At 30.4% G+C, this 20,788-nt stretch overlaps 1 protein-coding gene across 11 annotated transcripts; it reads left to right on the plus strand.

The window, feature by feature from the left end:
- The first annotated feature begins 10,963 nt into the window (after positions 1-10,963).
- On the plus strand, positions 10,964-16,107 carry LOC108331762 (uncharacterized WD repeat-containing protein C2A9.03). Of its 11 annotated transcripts, none has more exons than XM_052876175.1 (10): positions 11,625-11,686; positions 11,798-12,345; positions 12,846-12,945; positions 13,498-13,546; positions 14,539-14,673; positions 14,755-14,865; positions 14,954-15,045; positions 15,124-15,229; positions 15,327-15,413; positions 15,501-16,107. In XM_052876175.1, the coding sequence occupies exons 4-10, from the start codon at positions 13,544-13,546 to the stop codon at positions 15,912-15,914; spliced, it is 948 nt and encodes a 315-aa protein (XP_052732135.1). In that variant the 5' UTR covers positions 11,625-11,686; positions 11,798-12,345; positions 12,846-12,945; positions 13,498-13,543; the 3' UTR covers positions 15,915-16,107. The 11 variants fall into 11 exon arrangements, with proteins under 11 accessions (XP_017422164.1, XP_052732131.1, XP_052732135.1 ...); XM_052876178.1 differs by having other exon boundaries at positions 11,798-12,250; XM_017566675.2 differs by lacking the exons at positions 12,846-12,945; positions 13,498-13,546 and adding an exon at positions 10,964-11,440 and having other exon boundaries at positions 11,519-11,686; positions 11,798-11,884.
- Positions 16,108-20,788: the final 4,681 nt, after the last annotated feature.

A 20,788-nucleotide genomic window follows, 5' to 3' on the forward strand; every position in this document is an offset into this window, starting at 1 on the left:
GTTGACTAAGTTAAGATGCAAATGAGTCAAGTTGAGTTAAATTAGTTAAGGTTAAGTAAGGGTTAACTCGTGTTAGTTCTGGTCGAGTTTAAGCTAGATGGGGATGATTAGAATTAGATGAAACTTAAGTTGAATTTAATTAAAATAAGCTAAATTGTCTTAAAATTGAACTCAGACCAAGTTAAGTTGAGTCTGATGTTGGATTTAAGTTAAAAAATGTTGAGTCAAGTTAGGTTAGACTTATCCTTGTTACAAATAATAATAATTAATTAATAATCAATTTATATTTAGTACCAAATATTTAAGTATTAATTTGTAATTTAAAACATTTGATGAATGCATACAACTTTGAGAAATATTTAAGAATTAATTAATTTAATATTACAGCAGGTGAACTTCACTTTAATATGACTTTTTTTGTGAAAGTTTTGAAGGTTGGAATTTTTTCAATCCACTCACTTCATAGTTCGATAACTTTATTAACAAGGGTGTTAAAAATATATTTATTTCAGTTTTCATTAATATAGTTAGTAACTCTTTGTTATGAAATTATTCATGACATACGGGCATGCTGTTTATTGCTTTCACCCAATAAAAGATGTAAAAACATTTTATGACTTGGAGTTTTATAAAACTCTCAGGTTTTGTTTACTTGAATGAATTTGGAAGAGAATGATTGAATGAATTTGAGAGAATTTGAAAATAATTTTTTTATTGTTTATTTGAGTGAATTTGGAGGTAGGTGAGAGTGGATTTGTTTTCAAATTCACTTTTACTTACCTTCAAATTCACTCAAATAAACAACAAAAAAATTTATTTTCAAATCTATTTAATCACTCTCCCCAAATCTATTCTAAGTGAACAAAGGGTGAGAGATTATATAAGGATAAACTATTATAAAACTAAAACTATTAAGTTAACAATATGTTTTATATTTCTAACTATTGAATATTATGACATTTTACAATTTAAATATTATATCAATTTCCTTCAATATACTTATTATTTTGTTTTATTGTAAACAAAATCTCTTCAGCAATTGGAAAAGGCGAGAGAAGAATAATGGTAATCCCTTCTGTGCGGATGGAAAAGATGAAGCTGAAGATCGTGCAATGTTGGACCATATTATTAGGCACTGATTGTAGTGTCTTGGACCCAAAAATAAACTTCCTTCTTACGCTGTGAAGTTCCCTACTGCAACTGCTCAATTTTTACTTGCATCCCATTCATTTTTAAAATTTCACTTTTACCCTTTATTGTTTTATATGAAAGTGACCTCTTAGCCTGGTGCGAGCAATTCTATAGCTGACAAGGATAAACGAAGTGATTCTCATAAACCATTTGCTTGTTTCAACTCAGATCATCTTTGTTCGAACATAAAATGCAAAGTTTATATATATATATATATATATATATATATATATATATATATATATATATATATATATATATATATATATATATATATAAAATAAACCATTTGCTTGTTTCAACTCAGATCATCTTTGTTCGAACATAAAATGCCAAGTTTATATATATATATATATATATATATATATATATATATGTATGTATGTATGTATGTATGTATGTATGTATGTATGTATGTATGTATGTATGTATGTATGTATGTATGTATGTATGTATGTATGTATGTATGTATGTATGTATGTATATATGTATGTATGTATGGATATGGGGTTTGCTAACATGCATTTGTTTCTCTCTCATCCACACACAATAACTTGCGACACAGTAATTTGTTGCTATTGCTCTTTTCCGTTCATTTGTTTTCCACTTTAATAACAAAATAATTGATGAAGTTGATGTTGATTTTTGATTGGAGGATTGTGTTATATTTTTTCCATTCTTATTCTTATTAAATTTTGCTTTTAAATTTTAGTAATTTATCTCCACGGAGATTTGATATTTTGACTATTAAGTTGTCCGGAAATATTTTCCAGAGAAGAGAAAAATCATGTTATTTGAAAAGAGGATTTCGGAAGGGGTATGTCATTGTCCAGAAAATGGAATATACTTTTCACCTTCCTGCATATAACCACCCTCAAAACACACCAAAAAAATGGAGCTTCTATACATCATACTAAATAATTTAACATAAACAAATTATTGAAGAGAGTTATGAACACAAAAAGTTGTTGTTGTTGACTCTATCCCCTTATTCAGAAAAGAGATCACTACTTTCGAATGTTTCATATTGATAAGCATATTTTTCATTTAATTTTTGTAAAAAGAATAAAAATATTCTAACAAATTACACATATTCTAGATTTGAGCAGATTGTAGGATATTGAGTAATTTTCAAGAAGAACTACATTGATATACCAATTAATTAAAATCAATAAAAAATTAGTAAACTAGTCATAATAAACTTGTTAGGTCTTGTTGGACCAGGAAATTACTTTCCAAAGTAAATCATATCATGTAAGTTTATTTTAAACAATTCACATCTCAAACTTGTTTGGTCAATATAAACATGATGTTGTCATTCTGATTTATCATTTGCCGCAAAAGTGAAATTAAGAAAAACAAAATGCACTGAATTTCAAATTGGAATTTAAACTTAATAAATTTATTACCATTGCTCATAGTTTAACTTCTACTCCTTTCATTTCTATAATTTTATCAAAATTATAAACATGATGTTGTCATTCTGATTTCATTTGCCCCATAAGTGAAATTAAAAAAAAAACAAAACATACTGAATTTCAAATTGGAAGTTAAACTTAATAAATTTGTTACTAATCACGCTCATAGTTTAACTTCTACTATTATGAATTGATGCTAACATCTTTTCGTAGGATTTTTTTTTTTTAGTTTTAAAATTATTACTACCCTTCAGGTTAATAAGACATGTGTATAAGTTTAATTAATTTTAAAAATAATAGAAACAATCCAGTTTCAAAATATTGATTTTATTCACTTGCTGACTTTAAAACTTAAAACGGTCAATAGATTAATCTTAACGAAATTATATAAGAATAATTATTAATAAGAAACAAATTATTAAAGAAATTCTTCAAAATAAATATATCAACCAACGAACAAAATTAAAAGTGTATTTTTGAGTATTAATATATTTTATTTTACTTTAAATTCTTTGAGAAGTTTGAGCACATGAATAGCAAACTCTCATGTTCAGACTAAAATAATGAGACGGGTTCTTATCTTAATCCAATTTTTGAAATAAATATAAAATTATGGATGCTAATCAAATTCGACTATTGAGGGAGCCTAAACAAGTACTTTTTTGAAAATTCTACTTAACAGTTTTCACGCACATGACATCACATTTTTAAAACTAACCCATTATTCATGATTGTTGGGTTTGTTTATGAATATTTTCTAAAAGTAAATACTTTTAGCTTGTTTAAAAACAAAAAGACAAAGGATTGGATAAGATAAATATGTCACATCGGAGGTAGGCTAATTAAAACACCTTATCTAATGAAAGTTTTTTTCATCACCAAATCCAAAGTATACTTTATTGATATTTCAGCAGTTAAATAGTGAAATATTTGTTTTTTTAAGACATTTAAATTTTAGTATATAATTGAAAGTTTTTATAAGATTGAATTAGTTTTAAAATTTATTAATTAATGTAAAAAAATCATTTTATACTAATTAGAAAATATTTTTCATACTGATTTTAAAATTGATATAGAAAGTTATTTTATTAAATCAATATAGAATGTCATTTTTCTATAGGTGCCTCCCAATGACCACTATCACACATTTTTAATGTTCTTTTATTATAGCACCATACAATTACAATGCATTCACTAGCTGCCGCCACAGGTATATATCTTTGCACCAAGACAATGATGAATCAGAGCCACCATACAATGTCAAAACAAATGCACACAACCACACAGAACCACGCGAGTGAACACAGGACTTGTTGTAACCACTAGAACATGAACAACACCATATTCCACGAGTGAACATTGAAACTTCTACGACTACCAAAATGTGCATGACATCAAAGAAATGAATGTTTTATCGAAATATTTTGAAAAATTTTACACTCGTGACATTTCGAAAGGGGTGTTACACAAATCCACCTACCTCGCAAGAATGATGATGTCATTACACACAGATCTGCAACATGATAACACCTTCACGAGACAGTCACACGAGCATCATTCGAGCAACCACCACAAATCCTTAAATTGTGCTTCCACCTATGTAGATTTGCATTGTTGGCCACTGATGAACTACATATGCAACAAACCGAAAAACGTAAAAAAACATACTAGGAACATTGTAGAATCAGGTAATGACATTGACGGTCTCCGATGTGAAAATGACGGTGAGAGCGACAGAGAGAGGAGACGAAGGCGAGGACTATTGCAAGTGAATATGAAACTCAAAGACTGCGTGAGTATTGGGAGAAAGCACGAGGAAGAAACTTAGAAAGAATGTTGGGGGAATATGAAAATTTAACATACTATGGTGGTTGTAGTGAATATATGGCCTTTTAAAATTAAAATAGTTGAATATTCAACTTTTTATACCAATTTTAGGTTTAACCAATATAGAAAGTCTTTGTAATGTAGTATAGACTTGCCCTTACGTCACATTTTATATCGGTTATGGGTCAAACTAGTATAAAAGATCTCACATTATCTACAAAATTGTCACCGCTTCTCTTTTTATACCAAGTGGATTTAAACCAGTATAATATGTTGTTATAAAAAACTTATTTTACACTAGTGACTTCTTGATATAATATTAAAGTTATCTAAAACTTATTACAATGAAATTTATTATTTATTACACTTATTGTGTTACCAAAGTCAAACTATTCAAATAGAGATCGATCAAGTAAATGATATTTCTATAATAATTTATGTGGATTGTAAGTTTATGAAGGTAACATGGGATTCCTAGTAGGTAAGAAAATCACCCATTTCGTAAAAAATGCTAATATTTAATTTTTACTTCTTATTCTCCTATGTTCTTTTTAAAGTAGGTAAGAAAATCACCCATTTCGTAAAAAATGCTAATATTTAATTTTTACTTCTTATTCTCTTATGTTCTTTTTAGAGGAGGTATGCAAGAAGAAAGTTTGAGTTTAATACAAATTATTACTTCAATATGATTATTTTTAATGTTTAATTCTATCTTCTATCTTTCGTGGTATATATAATTCAACGGGAGATAATATATTAGAAATCTCATATTAATTAAATAAAATGGGTATAATTAAACCAAAAATATACTTTAAAAAAATAATCATTTTTATTAAATTCCTCGCAAATAATTAACAATCAATCATTATTATTAACGCATGTTAAAAAACCAAATACACCATCTCTAGTCCCTACCGTACTTTTCACAATCTGATTTTTAAATGAAGAACCAATGGGAATAGTATATACTTTTCAATTGTTGCTCTTTGAGATATTTTTAAAGATTTTGTGAAGATATTTTATGATTTTAATTTAAATACGTTGAGAATGTAAAATATTTGTATATTATCGTTCAATCTTATTAATATTTACAATAACCAATTTGTTTTAAAGGCTATAATAAGCAACTATGAAGACTTCTCAAATCTCTTATGTCGGTAAGCAATATAAAAGTGCCACTATAAATTCATGTTGACGGTAATTAGTACCTTTCGCCACTTTTCTTTATCTTCGTCTTCCTTTAATCTAAACTGTCCTGTTATAAAAAAAATTAATCAATCAGCAAGTCATGATTAATATGAATGATTGATTTTTTACATTAATATTACATAAAACTAAACTAAAACTCGAATTTATAAAAATATGAATTGATAAAAAAAGTTGAAATATAAAAATGTGTTTTGTATAGTTTCTCATGCACCATATTCCAAATTAATATGAATGATTGATAGTATAATATTTTTTTACACTGATATTACATAAAAACTAAACTTAAACTCGTATTTATAAAAATATGAATTGATAAAAAAATTGAAATATAAAAATGTGTTTTGTATAGTTTCTTATGCACCATATTCCAAATTAAAGCATTTTTATCTGCCGAATTAAGATAACATTTTATGTAACAAGTTTAAAGAGATCTAATTATTTTTAATTTACTTATTTAAGTACGGTTAAAACTTTTATGATGAATGTGAAATTGTTTCTGGAATCTTTTGGTTTAATGTTTTTGTATAATATGAATCCAATTTATTTGACATGGATTAATTTATAGTGGACTAACAAATATATAAAATTTTCAATTTGTTTGAAAATGTTTTAGTGTTTATACATCTATTATTAGTGTGAGTGTAATGAAAAATCCACCTTCTAAAGTCACAAAAATTTTCAAGTCATCGAATTTTCTTTTTATAAGGAATTTAATAAACAATTTATATATATATATATATATATATATATATATATATATATATATATATATATTGTGTTTTTGGTTATTTTTTTAACAAGTGGAATAATGGATGAAAGAAAAATAAAAATAAAAGTGAAGAATGGAGACAAAGGATTTGTAGAAATGTAAATTGCAAGTAAATAAAATATTAAGGGTAGAATAAGAAATGATAAAGTAAATAAATGAAAACTATGACCCAAATATTATGATCAACATTAGATTTTTTATTTCTTCCTATTAGCTGTGTTTTCAAAATGTTTTGAAATTTTATTTACAATTTGTCATTCTTTATTTACATCATTTTTATTTTTTTTAATGCAACTATCGGATTTAGTCCTTGAATGTTTTAACCTTTATATTAAGAACTTAAAGTTTTTTCATAATTTTGTTAAAAAGAAAAAATGTATATTTAAATTATTTTTTATCTCTATTATTTAACAAGACGAGACTATCAAACATATTAAAATATAATATATGAAAATTGTTATGAAGATGTTATTGCACATGACTACTTAAATGTAGAAGATAACTACTCATGAGGTGTGGATTTTATATGTGAAAGATGAGCATTACCTATATTGTTGTTGTCCGCGGAACACTAAGAAGTGGACTTTAAAAAAAATGAGAAAAGGATATATGGAAGTGAAAATAGACAGATATTTTGGAAGAAAAAACAAACTGATGATGGTCCAACCAAATAGAGCAGCTCACCGGGCCACTGTAGCCCGAGGATGCAGCAACAGCAAGCCTGTATTGTGAAACCACTGACATAACCAGGAGATGAAAATTTTGCTCTTTCATAAAAGTGTAAGAAATTATTTTTTAATTATATTATAATTTTTATTTTATTTAAATTTTAGATATATTCTTAAAATTTAAAAGTTAACCAAATATTGTTAGGAGGGTGATTCAACCACAACGAGGATAAAATCCAAAAGCTTTATTTTGAGATTAACATGGGAAGCACTGTTGCAGCTTGCGTGCAGGTGGGTAAGTTTCATTGATCGTCATATTATACCAAATCCCTATCGACCAATGCAAACAAGAACGCAATCTCCTTTATTATTTTCTACAATATTTCTTATAATAAAGAACAAACAGTTCACACTTTTGACATAATTATATAATCATATAAAAGTATATTCATACCAATTTTTTAAAACATAATTATTTGGATGATAACTCTGCATTGACATTACAGAGAAATTAAACTAGAAAAAAAGAGATAATTTAAGTGATAATAATATTACTTAAACGATAATTACACCATAAATATTGATGTTTTCAGTGCATTTTGACGCGTGGCGTCTCTTTAAGGAAGCTTTCCTTGACTAAACGACAATTCAGTGATGTCGTTGCAATCCAATTCAAGGTTGCGTTGTCTTGTAATAGATCTTGCCAAACGTTACATTATACCATGTTTCTTTGTGCGCATTGCCCTTCTAGTCTCCTCGATTTTATTCTCACCATTTTCCTATTATTTCTCATATATATTTTTATTTTGAAATTGTAATCATTCAAAAATTATATTTTATGCATCCCTGAAATTATAATTTAAATTAAGTTGAAGAAACATGATAATAATTGATGAATTTAAGCAAGCACTTAGAGAAACACGAGAAACCGTGAACCCAGCCCATAATAGCAATTGGAATAGGCGGTGAAACTGAGGTTCAACCGTGATTTGAGCTTAAACCAAAGAATGGGAAACTCGTGTCTTAACTAATCATGGTTAACCAAACGGTGAACAAACGGTGAGGTATTAGGTATTGGGGAAATGGAAGTATGTGGGCCAGCCTTTGACACATGCCACGTGGGGGAACAAGAGATCGCCAGGCTTCGTGAACTTTCCTCTGAATCCGCCACGTGGACTTCGCAAATCGCTACAGGTGGATTATATTACCCCGTCCCAAGCAACCATTGGCTCGACGGGACCACATTTATATTTTTTTCCTACCTTATTTTTTTAAATCAATTTTGTACATTTTTTCCAATGAAAATAATTTTTTCATAAATTTTTGCAGTGTGAGATCGGATATGATGCGTTTGAGGATGGCCATTGAAATTTGCTTTTTCCTCAACTCTTTTTTATGGACAAACAGACCATCTCTGTAGATGTGGGAGTTCCAAGATGGAAAAGCTGAAATGGATTTTTGAAAATTTAAATGTCTGCAAAAATAATTAATTGTGTGTATAAGTATAATTTTTTTATTAATGATTAAATGAAATTACATGATTATATATAATTATTAATATAGAGTTAAAAGAGTTATAAGGTTTATTCAAATATTTAACCATGACAATGTTAATTCACTGCTAATTCATAATGTCTTACCTACTTAATAATCGTACGTACAGTGAATGCATGTGATTTTGGGTGTATGGCAATTTTGAGAGAGATATTATTTTGCATTTAGATAGAAATTTCATATTTTTACGATATCTAAATATATTTAATTAAATTTTATTGCATTTTAAATTATTTTATTCTTCAAATAACTTGTTTGTATAACGTAATTGAAATTAGTGAAATTTTCATTTTTTATTTAAATAAAGTATGATAATTTAAAAAATTATTTAAATATTAAATATTGCAAAAAGTTAAAAAAATATTAAATTTGATATATTTTCTAGTTTATATTGGTTGTTGTTTGTCAAAGTTCTTTAAGATCTTTTTAATTTACTTTTATAAAACTTTTTCAATTTATTTTAAATGAAATTATTTTTAAATTATTCCATCCTAAATGAAGTAAAATAGTATTAGGTTGGATTAAGTGAGTTTGGATAATAAAAATAAATATAGTCAATTTGGGATTAAACTTGGCTTGGGTAAAATATATTTAAGTTTTAATTGAGTTGAGTTGACATTAGCTTGAGCAAAGTTAATCTGAGTCTAAGCCATGTCAAGTTGGTATAGACTTACATTAAATCACATTTAATAAAGTTAAAACAACTTCATATGATCAAGATTAACCTAAATTCGACTAAGTTGGACTATGCCCAATGCAACTATTGTTTGATTAAGATCAAATCTAACTTAGCCCGATTAAGATTAGGTCAAGCTAAGTTGGGATGAGTCTATGCTCATCTGAATCGAGGTTGACACATATTAAGTCAAGTTGGCTAAGCTTAAGTGAGTCTTAATTTGATCAAGACTAAGTTGGGTCTAGTATGACCAAATTCAGATCAAGCCAAACTAAAATAAAATTAAGCGACTCAAACTTAAGTTAAGTCAAATTAGCTTAAACTTAGGTCGAGTTGAATCGATTCAAATTTAAATTAAACTAAGTCAAACAAAATCATGTTCAATCAAGTTAGACTAATAATATGATCTTTCAGACTTAATATTAATGATTTCTTTATTTATTTATAGATATTGTTATTGATAATTTCTTTGTTTACACTTAAAGCTAAAACTATTATTAATATATTTTTTAGTTACCTAATTGATAATTTATGTGCTTTCATCAAATTTAACAACTCTAAATCGACTATAATCTTTCATATTTTATGTGTAATCTTCTTCGTAGATTATTAAAAATATATATAATATTCTTTACAATGAATAATCATAAAAATTTAAAACATTCCTAAACGTTTTTCCATAATCAAGTAAATTTTTATTAACTCTTAAATACTAATTACAAAATGATTATGACTTATTAAAAAAATATTGTTTCAATTAATATTTTTAAGAGCATTCAAATCAATATAATAATCAAGAGATTTAACCAATTGAGTAATAAAACATAAAAATTATAAATATATAATTTCTGAAACATAAGCATAATATTAAGATAAATAACATAATTAAACTAAAAAACATTAGGCTAAAAGAATAAGAAAACAATAATATTTAATACTTTAGGTGCTGAGTTTGTTACTGTATCCTCTCTTAAATATTAAAATATACTGATGTTAATATATTTAAATTATTTTTTATATATTTTAAAACATGAAAATCAAGTATATTTGAATACAACAGATAAATAACATAAAAGAAACTCAACAAATAATCCAAATTAACATTTTAGTGTTAAAAACCTCCTACACTCATAATTAAAAAAAAAAAAAATTCTTTATATAGTTTTAAATATTTATTCTCTTCTAACCTAGAAGTTGTTTTTAATTTAAAAAATAATAATTTTCTTATCGTAAGTTCTTATTTCTGCAATTACTTTTAAGTTTTAACTTTAATTCAAAAATAGCTTAAAACCAGAAAAATGAAAAAAACTAAACCAGACACATATATATATATATATATATATATATATATATATATATTAAATAATATGGTGTCTGAACTTCGATGCCATTTAATAAAGATAAAGTATTATTACAATTAAATTAATATATTTTTTCATTATAGGGAATTAATTTTTTATTAAAAATCTACTTTCTGACTTGTAAGAAATCTTGCCTTTCACTTTTTCTATTTCATCCAAATAAAAAGAAATTGACCAGAGCCTTCTTCCTTCTTATTTTATATATTAGGCAATTATTTTATCGTATTTCTATCAGTATTATACTTTAAAACTTTAAACAAATAATGAAATTTAGAAACAAGAAGTAATGAGAAAACGATGGCGTCAGAGTGGTCGATGAAAACTCTGGGGCGAAGCCAAACCCGAGCCCTGCGTTGGTTTGATGAGCAGAGGTTAGAAGTTAACGGCAGAGACAGTAAAGTAACGTTCGGTTAAATGGAGCCCAAAGTTTGTATTCCACTTCCTCCTAATACCGAAACGGCGGGTCCCACCCTTCTTCCTTCGCTTCGCTTCCCTTCCCTTCCCTTCTTCCTTCTCTTCCCTGCTCCACTCTATAAGTACATCACCACACCCTCTCACCCTGCGCCCTTTTCCTCATCTCAATCTTCTTATTCTCTCTCAAAATGGAGCACTTCAACAACGACGATCTTGAGTACGTCGGCGACTACTACTACGACGACGTTTCTGATTTCCAAGGCCACACCTCCGCCGACATTCTTCCTCAGCAACCCTCCCTTGCCGATTCTCAAGACTCCGACTTTGACTTGGACGACGAAGATCTCCTAACCGTATGCCTTCTTCGCTATCGCTTCTTTCTTTCTCCTTCCTTTTATTTCAGTCATTAACGTTCTCTTTTGCGAAAACAGAGTAATGCAAAGACTGATACCACCGCTTCTGAAGCCAGAAACGGGAAAGACATCCAGGGAATCCCCTGGGAGAGGCTCAATTATAGTAGAGACAAGTACCGCGAGACTCGATTGAAGCAGTATAAAAATTACGAGAGCCTGTCCCGTTCACGCCACCACCTTCATAAGGTTTTTCTCTCTTGTTTTTGGATCCTAATAGTAGTAAATAAATAATAAATTAATATCATTTTGTACCGTTTTTCTTAATTTTGTTCTTTTATTTTATTTATTTTTTTGCAGGAGTGCTTGAACGTGCAGAAGGGGAAGACCTTCTATGACTTCTTCTTCAATACCAGGCTCGTCAAATCCACAATTGTGCATTTTCAGGTAGAGACTTTGTTTATCGCCGCTTATTATCTAGATTCCAGAAATTAGAGGGTACAGGGGTCTCATTCGGTTGCGATGTGACTTTTTCACTGTTACATGTTGGCTTTAAACGTTTATTACTATAATTATAATTAAATAACTTTAAGTTATAAGCATGCGTTCATTGATCTTACATGTTGTCGTCTTTGTTATACTTTTGTAATAATTTTTATTCTTGTTTTCATGGACTACTGTTATCAGATAAAATGGGTTATTTGCTTTAATGCCTGCAGGTTTTCTTTACTGTTGTTAGCCTCACAGCCATACCTGGCTTTATCTGACCGAAAAGTTTTGCTGTGCTTAATTTTGCTATGCTAGTTTTGCAGGGTATGTAATTTGTATTGTTCTTCTACACACGGACTGAATTAAAGGCGACTTCCCTCTATTAAGGATTTAAATAGGATCTCTTTTGTATTTTACATGTATAAATTCTCATCCAAATTTAACCTTTGTATATTTTTAAGGTTATCATATGGAAACCTTTTTTCTCTTGAACATAATATATTATATCATTAATTAATCTGTTCTGGAAATTTTATGCTGTGCCCGGATTTCTTTAGAAAAGGAATTGAATCTTCTTTTAGAGGATTTTTCTGATAAAGATGTTTCAGCAGTTTTCTTATCATTTGCCTTACTTGAAGGCTTTTTAACCCCAGAATTTTATTCACGGATCCTCTTGCTTTTCTCCCCTTCCGTTTACAGTCTGTTTGTTTATTAAACTTTCTTTAATATAATCATAAGAGTCGATTTTCAAGAGAATATCTTCATAGATGCCAGAAATTCTTTTCTTCGGACAAGACGGTTTCATTATAATTTATGGGTATGGATGCATAAGGCTATGCTATGACTTGACATGCTTAAAAGATCGGTGATTTCCTATAAATAGATTTTGTTCCATGTGTATTAATATGCTTATAAACAGATTCTGTTCCATGTGTAATATGCGTACTTGCAATATAGAGATGGGCACAAACAGCACCTACCCACATCCACATGCGACACTTTGGATTAGACTAGCAGAGGTTTATCGACTTCTTCCATTTTTTTTTTCCAAAACTAACATAATGATTTTGTGTTGTATTACACCATTATTGTTTCTAAGTGGAACTAGCAGAGTCTTCCACTATTAAAGTTAGCCTACCTTACCTTTATTTATTTTTCGTCAAGCCAAATATGTTATTGGTCGATGTGCTTCCTTGTTGGGTTGCCGGAGGAGACAACTTACATGGTGTCTTGTATATGCTCTTTTTACTTTTAACAGTGCAGCTTTCTTATCTACTACTAGAGTGACTTAAGACTATAACACAGTAGTAAATTTTATACTTATACGGTTGAAGAATAATCTGTACTGAATTCTGCAGCTTGAATAGTCTTGAATGATTCAATGTTTGTTTCCCATTAATGTTTGCTAATTTGTATGTATGATCAATCCCTTACACTTATGCTAGCATTCTTTTCTATAATGGATATCTATTTGTGAAATTAGTAGCTGCAGCCCTGTTTTTTTCCTGCAATTTAATTTATTACTTAACCTGTTTTTGCATTTGGGCCCTCTATTTATCTCTTTATGTCAGCTTTTAAAGCAGGTGGAAAGTGAGCAGCGTGGCAGGACATTATAATATGGTATGATAGGAAAATATCTGACCAGATCTGAGAGGGCTCTAACAATATCTATTATTAGTTAGTGTTGATTTTTTCCTTGTCGAAGAGAGGATTTTACCTCTTGATCCTTCATCTTAGTTGTGTATTTCTACATTCTTCATGCTTAGTCGTGTTCTACATCTTATTGTCTATAGACTAGTAATAATTTAATTACTGTTTATTGTACGTTTAGTCCTTTTCGTACCTAGATAGTCTGTTACCTTACTAGTGATCTAAATGTTAGCATTAATATGGAGATAATTCATACTGTATAGAACTGTGCTAGTTTGATAAATTCTGTTGTATTTTAGAAAAATTGTTATTCCGCATCATCATCACGAAGCACTTTATTATTTGTTTATAACACACATGATAAAGTTTTCTTCGGAACTTTTGTATTATTACCCGCTTTCCTATTGGAGATCATGATGTGTCAGTGATTGTTGATGTCTATGAAATTACACAATCACTAGGTGTTTACACATGATTAGAACGATAACCTTTTTTGTTCTCTGCCTGTCTTGTTTTCCTTCCAGGAATCAGAGTCATCCATTTTAGTTTGGCCACTGGCATGCATCATGTCCATATTTATCACCAATCACTTAACTTCTGCCTCTTTTGTAATAACGGAAATGACAGAGATGTATAGCTTTTTCTACTTTCTACAATTCTGAGCTTAAGTCCAATGTCACCTGGCACATACACAGACTCTGAATCAATTAGGAGCCACAGTATACTAAAACAACAGCTTAATTCTACAACACTTCGATGTCGTATACCCTACTACTCTGTGTTCTAATAATTAGATTAATTGTTATTTGATAGAAATATTTATAATCAAATGATCATGTTCAATTCTAGACCTTGGTGCTTTGAGGGATATTGAAGGCTTGTTTAGCATACTATATTTTCTCTTGCTTTTTCCCTGTTGGGTATGGATATTAATGTCATCAATATATTTGTTGTCTATGCAGCTGAGGAACTTGTTGTGGGCAACTTCGAAGCATGATGTCTACCTTATGCAAAACTACTCTGTGATGCACTGGTCCGCAGTATTACGAAGGGCTAAAGAAGTGCTTAACGTAGCCAAACCAATTGTTCCAAGTCTTGTACGTGGCCACTTAGTTAATCATATTTGTTTCTGTTGTACTCAATGCAATGGATATTAGTGTGTTTTTGTTCATATGTAGAAGCGTACTGGATTTTTAGCGCAGCCAGTCTCTAGAGTGCAAATAAGCACCATGACTGTTAAGGAAAATCTGATGGTGGCAGGTGGTTTCCATGGTGAGCTTATATGCAAGGTAGGGTTTTCACTATTTCTTTCAACTCAATCTATTAATTAACCGAATGAAGCCCCCTTTTAATGCGTGTGAATTATTTGTGGACCAGAATTTGAAGAAGCCTGGAGTTCTATTTTGTGGTAAAATAACTACAGATGATAATGCCATAACCAATGCTGTGGACGTTTACCGCAATCCAGCGTAAGCAGCTAAATGCAGACTTTTTTTGTTTTAAAATTTTGTTTTGGTTGGGTTTATAACTGAACCTTCATTTTGCAGTGGGTCGTTGAGGGTCATCACAGCAAATAATGATTCCCAAGTTCGGGTTTTTGAAGCAGAGAATTTTGCTTCCCTTGGTTGTTTCAACTATGATTGGTCTGTTAATGTGAGTATCATCAACTGATATTTCTGTTACTAGAGTCTTCATCTCTTAAAACATTTGTTTGAAGAAAGCAGTTATCTTTACACATTGGCCATTGCAGAATATTTCGGTTAGCCCGGATGGGAAGTCGTTAGCTGTACTTGGGGATAGTACAGAGTGCTTGATAGCTGATGCTAACACTGGAAAGGTACTTCAATTTGCAATTGTTTTTAAGGTTTTATTTTCCTTAATTTTGTGTGATTCCTGATTATATATATATTATGGTATCGCCCAGATTACTGGAAGCTTAAAAGGTCACTTGGACTACTCTTTTGCATCGGCGTGGCACCCAGATGGACGTATATTAGCTACTGGGAATCAGGACACAACTTGCAGGTTGTGGGACATAAGAAATCTTTCACAGTCTATGGCTGTGTTAAAGGGAAGAATGGGTGCAATAAGAGCCTTAAGATTCACATCTGATGGACGGTTTTTGGCCATGGCTGAGCCTGCAGACTTTGTCCATGTTTATGACTCTCATTCTGGTTATGTAGAAGGTCAAGAGATAGATCTATTTGGTGAGATTGCTGGTATATCCTTTAGCCCAGACACAGAGGCTCTATTTGTGGGCATTGCTGACAGAACCTATGGTAGCTTGTTAGAGTTCGTCAGAAAGCGTTACAATTATTACCTAGACTCCATTTTTTAATGGAGTGCTGTGCCTCAACGCACGTACAGCGATCTACTTCGTGTGCATATACACCACAGAATTTCTAAAATAGGTTTATTTTCCCACGGTTTTCTTTTTCTTTTGAATTTAGTGGAGAGGCAAGATGTAAATTTTGGCTACAGGAAACTATTTTTGTGATTTTTTTTTACTGTTCAAGCAGCTCATTATATTATATTTTGCCTCAGAATGTCCTTGCTTGCTATTGTATATTAAAAACAATAAGCAACATACTTAACTTATGTTTCCCAACTCTAACCTCAACTTTTACATTAAATTTTAAATGAGTATAATGCCGACACGTTTATTATCAGCTTTTATAGTTTATTTACATAGTTTATTTACACCCTTTATATGGCATAATGGCAGTATAGATGCTTATTAGCTATTTATATACACTCTTTCGTCTGAATTATATTTAGGCATCGACTTCTATACTATTTTCAATATTAGCTACTATGATGACGTGATAAGATGTGAACCTTAAAGTTTTAAGACCGGTTTGTATTTTCGTTAATTAACTCAAATAAAAGAAAATTATAAGCATTTATGATAATATACATATTTATTTGAAATCTATATTATGATATAGATTAGAGTTTAAAAGCATTTCTGTAAAAGAGAATTTAACAAATCTATATTTATTTGAAGTCTTACTACATTAATCCTTTCAAAATATTCGACTACTATTTAAATGAAGTTAATTTAACAAATAATTACGAGTTGTAGTAAGCCACTGGGCCCCAAGCATCAAACGAACTTGTCGATCAACCTCCGACGATGCAGTGTGTGACATGCATTTCTTCTTCTCATGGTAATTATGCACTACAACTTTATTTAAGTATTCAGAAATTAAAATCAATTTGACCAAAACTGTGGAAAATTAAAGAGACTTGAAAGCGTGTAATAATATACAAGTTTCCTTGGCAGGTGGTAGACGGAGAAGGAACAACCAAAGGAGGATACGACTATAACTTAACTTTCTTTTAAAAATGTATCTTTTCTATGCTACACATATTGGTTAAACTAAATTATCCCTGGACTGTTCTAAGGCTAATGAAAGCGAGTTTGGTGTTCAAATATTAAAAAAAGAATTATTATTTTAGTACCGCCCAGAACAAACAAGTTTTGACATTCATTTCATAACTTCGAGTCACTCGCCAACAGAGGTCACACTCTCACCAATTCAGTCATGCAAGAAACCTCCCTCCATTTAATATTTACTTCTCCGCTTTTACTTTTCATTTCCCATATTGAATTGGATTATGTTATACCAACCATTTTGGTTTACTGCAAAATCTCTGTATTAATAATTAAATTGATGAATGAAGGGAACATGGCGTTTTCTGAAGGTGCCCCCACAAAAAACTTTGCCTGCGTCTGCGTAAAACAAGAGCCCAATTTTATACGTAGGTGAGTCCAGATGCTCTGGATTTCTTTTATCAGTTGAGCATTAAAATATAGGTTTAATACCCAATTTTGTCCCCAGTTTGGTTGACAAATCTCAATTTAATCCCTCATTTTAAAAGTGTTTGAAATGAGTCTTCTCTTTTAAAATTTTGAGTCAAATCAGTCCCTTCCGTTAAATATAATCAAACGGCGTTAATGGGTGATGATCTGGCAGTAATTAGTGGTTACGTGTCAAAATTTACTTGTGTGTGTCCTGACGTATTCCTTAATTACAAAAGAAGGTATAGGCGCAATCTTGCTTGCGTTTGTGCCGCTAACTGTAGGTGTGAATCTCGATTCAGAGAAGACATTCCAACGTTGCTCACAATTCTGGGCGAATTGACATGGGAATTAAAGATCGCGACTTAGGGTTTTGATTTGGGGCTTTTCCTAGATCTTCTGTGTTGTCCTTGGTTACAGGTTCGAATGGAGGCAACGCGTAGAGATTAGAGGGACTTCGCGAAGACGAAGGCGCTGCGATTCTGTGGTTTGTTTCTGGATCTTCCTACGAGAAGACGAACTCACGAGACGAAGGTGATGAGGCGCGAGGTGGTGGCGGCATTGGGGCACTTCTGCGTCACGACTTGCACGAGGTGGTGCTCCTATGAAGATGCTTCACGATGGCGGCAACGACTTTGGCTAGTGCGAGGATGATTTCGACATGTTTTATTCATTGGATTGAATTGGAATATATACACTATGGATCTCAATTGTTAGAATTTGTGGCATTATAGTGTTCCATGGCTTCACATTGCTTTCTTCGTTATTCTTCATCCTCATTTCTCCTAAACCCCAAATTCAGAAGCCCTCCAAAATCCCCTTATTACCCTTCCGTCTTCTCCCGAATTCCCACCACAAAATCCAACAAAGACGACAACCACAAAACCCCAAACCACAACCGCTTCGACTTACTCAAACTCTCTGTAACCCTTACCGTCATCTCTGCCTCCCTTCCCCAACCCGTCGTCGTTGCCGTCGTCACCAAAGGCAAGAAACGCTCTTCCAAAAAGCAATCCTCCAAAAAATCTGAAGCTCTCTCGTCGGAGGAGCTTAAAACATGGTCTCGAGAGCTTCCCATGATCTCCGATGGCCTTCCCTGCAGCGAAATCGTCGAGCTCAAAAGAAGGATGGGATGGGAAGCTGAAGCACATAATCAAACCTATTTCTGCGAGATTGAGGCAGCGATTCTGGTTGTTTTGAATGATTCGAGAGTTTTGAGGACCAATTAAAAAAAATCTAAATTTTTAATAAAACCCTATCTTCAGAACACGTCAGGACGCACACAAGCAAATTATGACACGTAACCACTAACTGATGCCAAATCATCACCCCATTAACGTCGTTTGGTTATATTTAACGGAAGGGACTGATTTGACTCAAAATTTTAAAAGAGAAGACTCATTTCAAACACTTTTAAAATGAGGGATTAAATTGAGATTTGTCAACCAAACTGGGGACAAAATTGGGTATTAAACCTAAAATATATTGTATTGATTTTTTTAAAAATCTTTTTAGTATATTTTAATACTTCAAATTTCATAAACCAAACTTATCTTGAAAAAGTTTTTTTTACTCCACCAACTCTTTAGTACTTGTCACTTTGTCCTCTACCAAATGGTTAGTGCTTCAAAAAAAAAATTTACTACTTTAGGACTAAATATATACAATGCAAGTGCTTGGATTTTAGGACTACCTTCCTGATTATAGATACTAAGATTGTAAATCATCTTTTTCTTTTTTTTTTGCTAAAATATTTCCTATATTAAAAGATATGTTAATTAAATCAAAACTTCATATAAATCCAAAGACTTTGTTGTATCTTCAAACTCTCGTCAGTCCAAAGTTCACACCTTATATGTTTGGATCGGCCTTTAGACATTCTATCCATATTTTGGATTAAACTCAAGTATTGGATCAGGTGGCAGATAATCAAGACAATACACAAACTATAAAAGAGCTTGTATCAAGAGAAGATGACATAGAACAATTTGATGAAAAACAATTAGATATAAATGGTTACAACTTGAAGAAAAGAAAGAAAAAGAAAACGTTTTAAAACAACTTACTGTCAGACTTGAAATTTTTTATTTCCTTCTATTTTTAGAAAATTATACCGGAAGCACTTTTGATTGTTATTTTGACATGTGTTTCTATTTGTGTTGAAATTAATTTTGTCATATTATCTTCATACCATATAAATAAATTGATTAAATATTTTTTGCTTTTACATTTTAAAAATTTTCTCTAGTGTTTTAATGCTAATTATTTTTAAATAGAACAATTTTGTTGTTGTATTATACAATATAACGTTTTGAAATGTCAAAAAACATCTAAATTATATAAAATTTTATCAAAAGAACAATTCTTAACAAATGGTAATTTTATGTTAAGATGTTTTTATAATTTTGACATATAATTACTTTTCATAATCCTAGAATGACTTCAAAAAGTTTTTTGAATAATTATAAAAAAGAACAAAGGCACAAAATTGTAGGTATGAAGTCGCAATGGTAATGTCAGAATTCTACCAAACCTGGTGTGATTAAAAGAGATGGAAATAAAACATGTTGAAAGAAGAGAAGTCAGAAATTAAGTTTTTTTTACATGATAATATAAGATTAAAAATAAAAAACATTATCGTAAAAGAAATAAATTGAGTGTATCCATTATTTATGGGTCAGTTTGATGCTGATAAATTGATAAAAAGATAAAAAAATGTTATCATAAAAAAAAATCAGTGACATCTTTTACGTTGATAATTTATAAACATTGTGTTTCCTAACTGGATTGCCTTCAAATAATTTTTTTTCTTGTTGAGGATGTTGCTTTGCATTCTGCGAAGCCTCCAAATATCATTTGGATGGTGTCCTTCAAACGAGGCTTGTCACAGGTACGTCTGTCATCCCACCTAGCCGACTCTTTTGTCCTTTCTTTCATTTGTTTATTTCTCTTATCTTCTCTTCCATCATCCATATGATCATCATACATCTAGTACTCGATAGAGAGTTTCCATTTTCGTCTCGTCGCACGAACAATTTCTGATATTTGACATAGATTAACTTTTCTACCTTGTTTTGAAGAGTGGCGCGACTCATCGGTGATATGATCGTGATTGTTAGATATATTATTTTTATTTTATACTTATCTTTTATTTTTAGTTAGTTTGTTATTATTTCTTATTTATATTTTGGACTTAGTCCATATTTCTTCTATTATAAATAGAGGACCCTATGCATATATTCAACATAAGGGAGAATAATCTCATATAATTTTCACTATATTCAATATGGTATCAGAGCCTAAAGTTCTTTTAAGGAAAATTCTTTTATTATCTTTATACTAACTTAAGAAGGAGTGTTAGATATTCATTTCCTAATGACAAGATAACTATTCTTCTCACTTTTTTT

This window comes from Vigna angularis, chromosome 4 (assembly GCF_016808095.1).
Source record: "Vigna angularis cultivar LongXiaoDou No.4 chromosome 4, ASM1680809v1, whole genome shotgun sequence".
In the NCBI taxonomy this organism is placed as follows: domain Eukaryota; kingdom Viridiplantae; phylum Streptophyta; class Magnoliopsida; order Fabales; family Fabaceae; genus Vigna; species Vigna angularis.

Bases quoted from the DNA above. Each gene is read 5' to 3' on its own strand.
- LOC108331762 (XM_017566675.2), top strand. From the start codon at position 11,276: ATGGAGCACTTCAACAACGACGATCTTGAGTACGTCGGCGACTACTAC. The intron at 14,674-14,754 runs GTACGTGGCCAC...GTTCATATGTAG, and splicing joins AACCAATTGTTCCAAGTCTT to AAGCGTACTGGATTTTTAGC. The intron at 15,230-15,326 runs GTGAGTATCATC...TGGCCATTGCAG, and splicing joins ACTATGATTGGTCTGTTAAT to AATATTTCGGTTAGCCCGGA.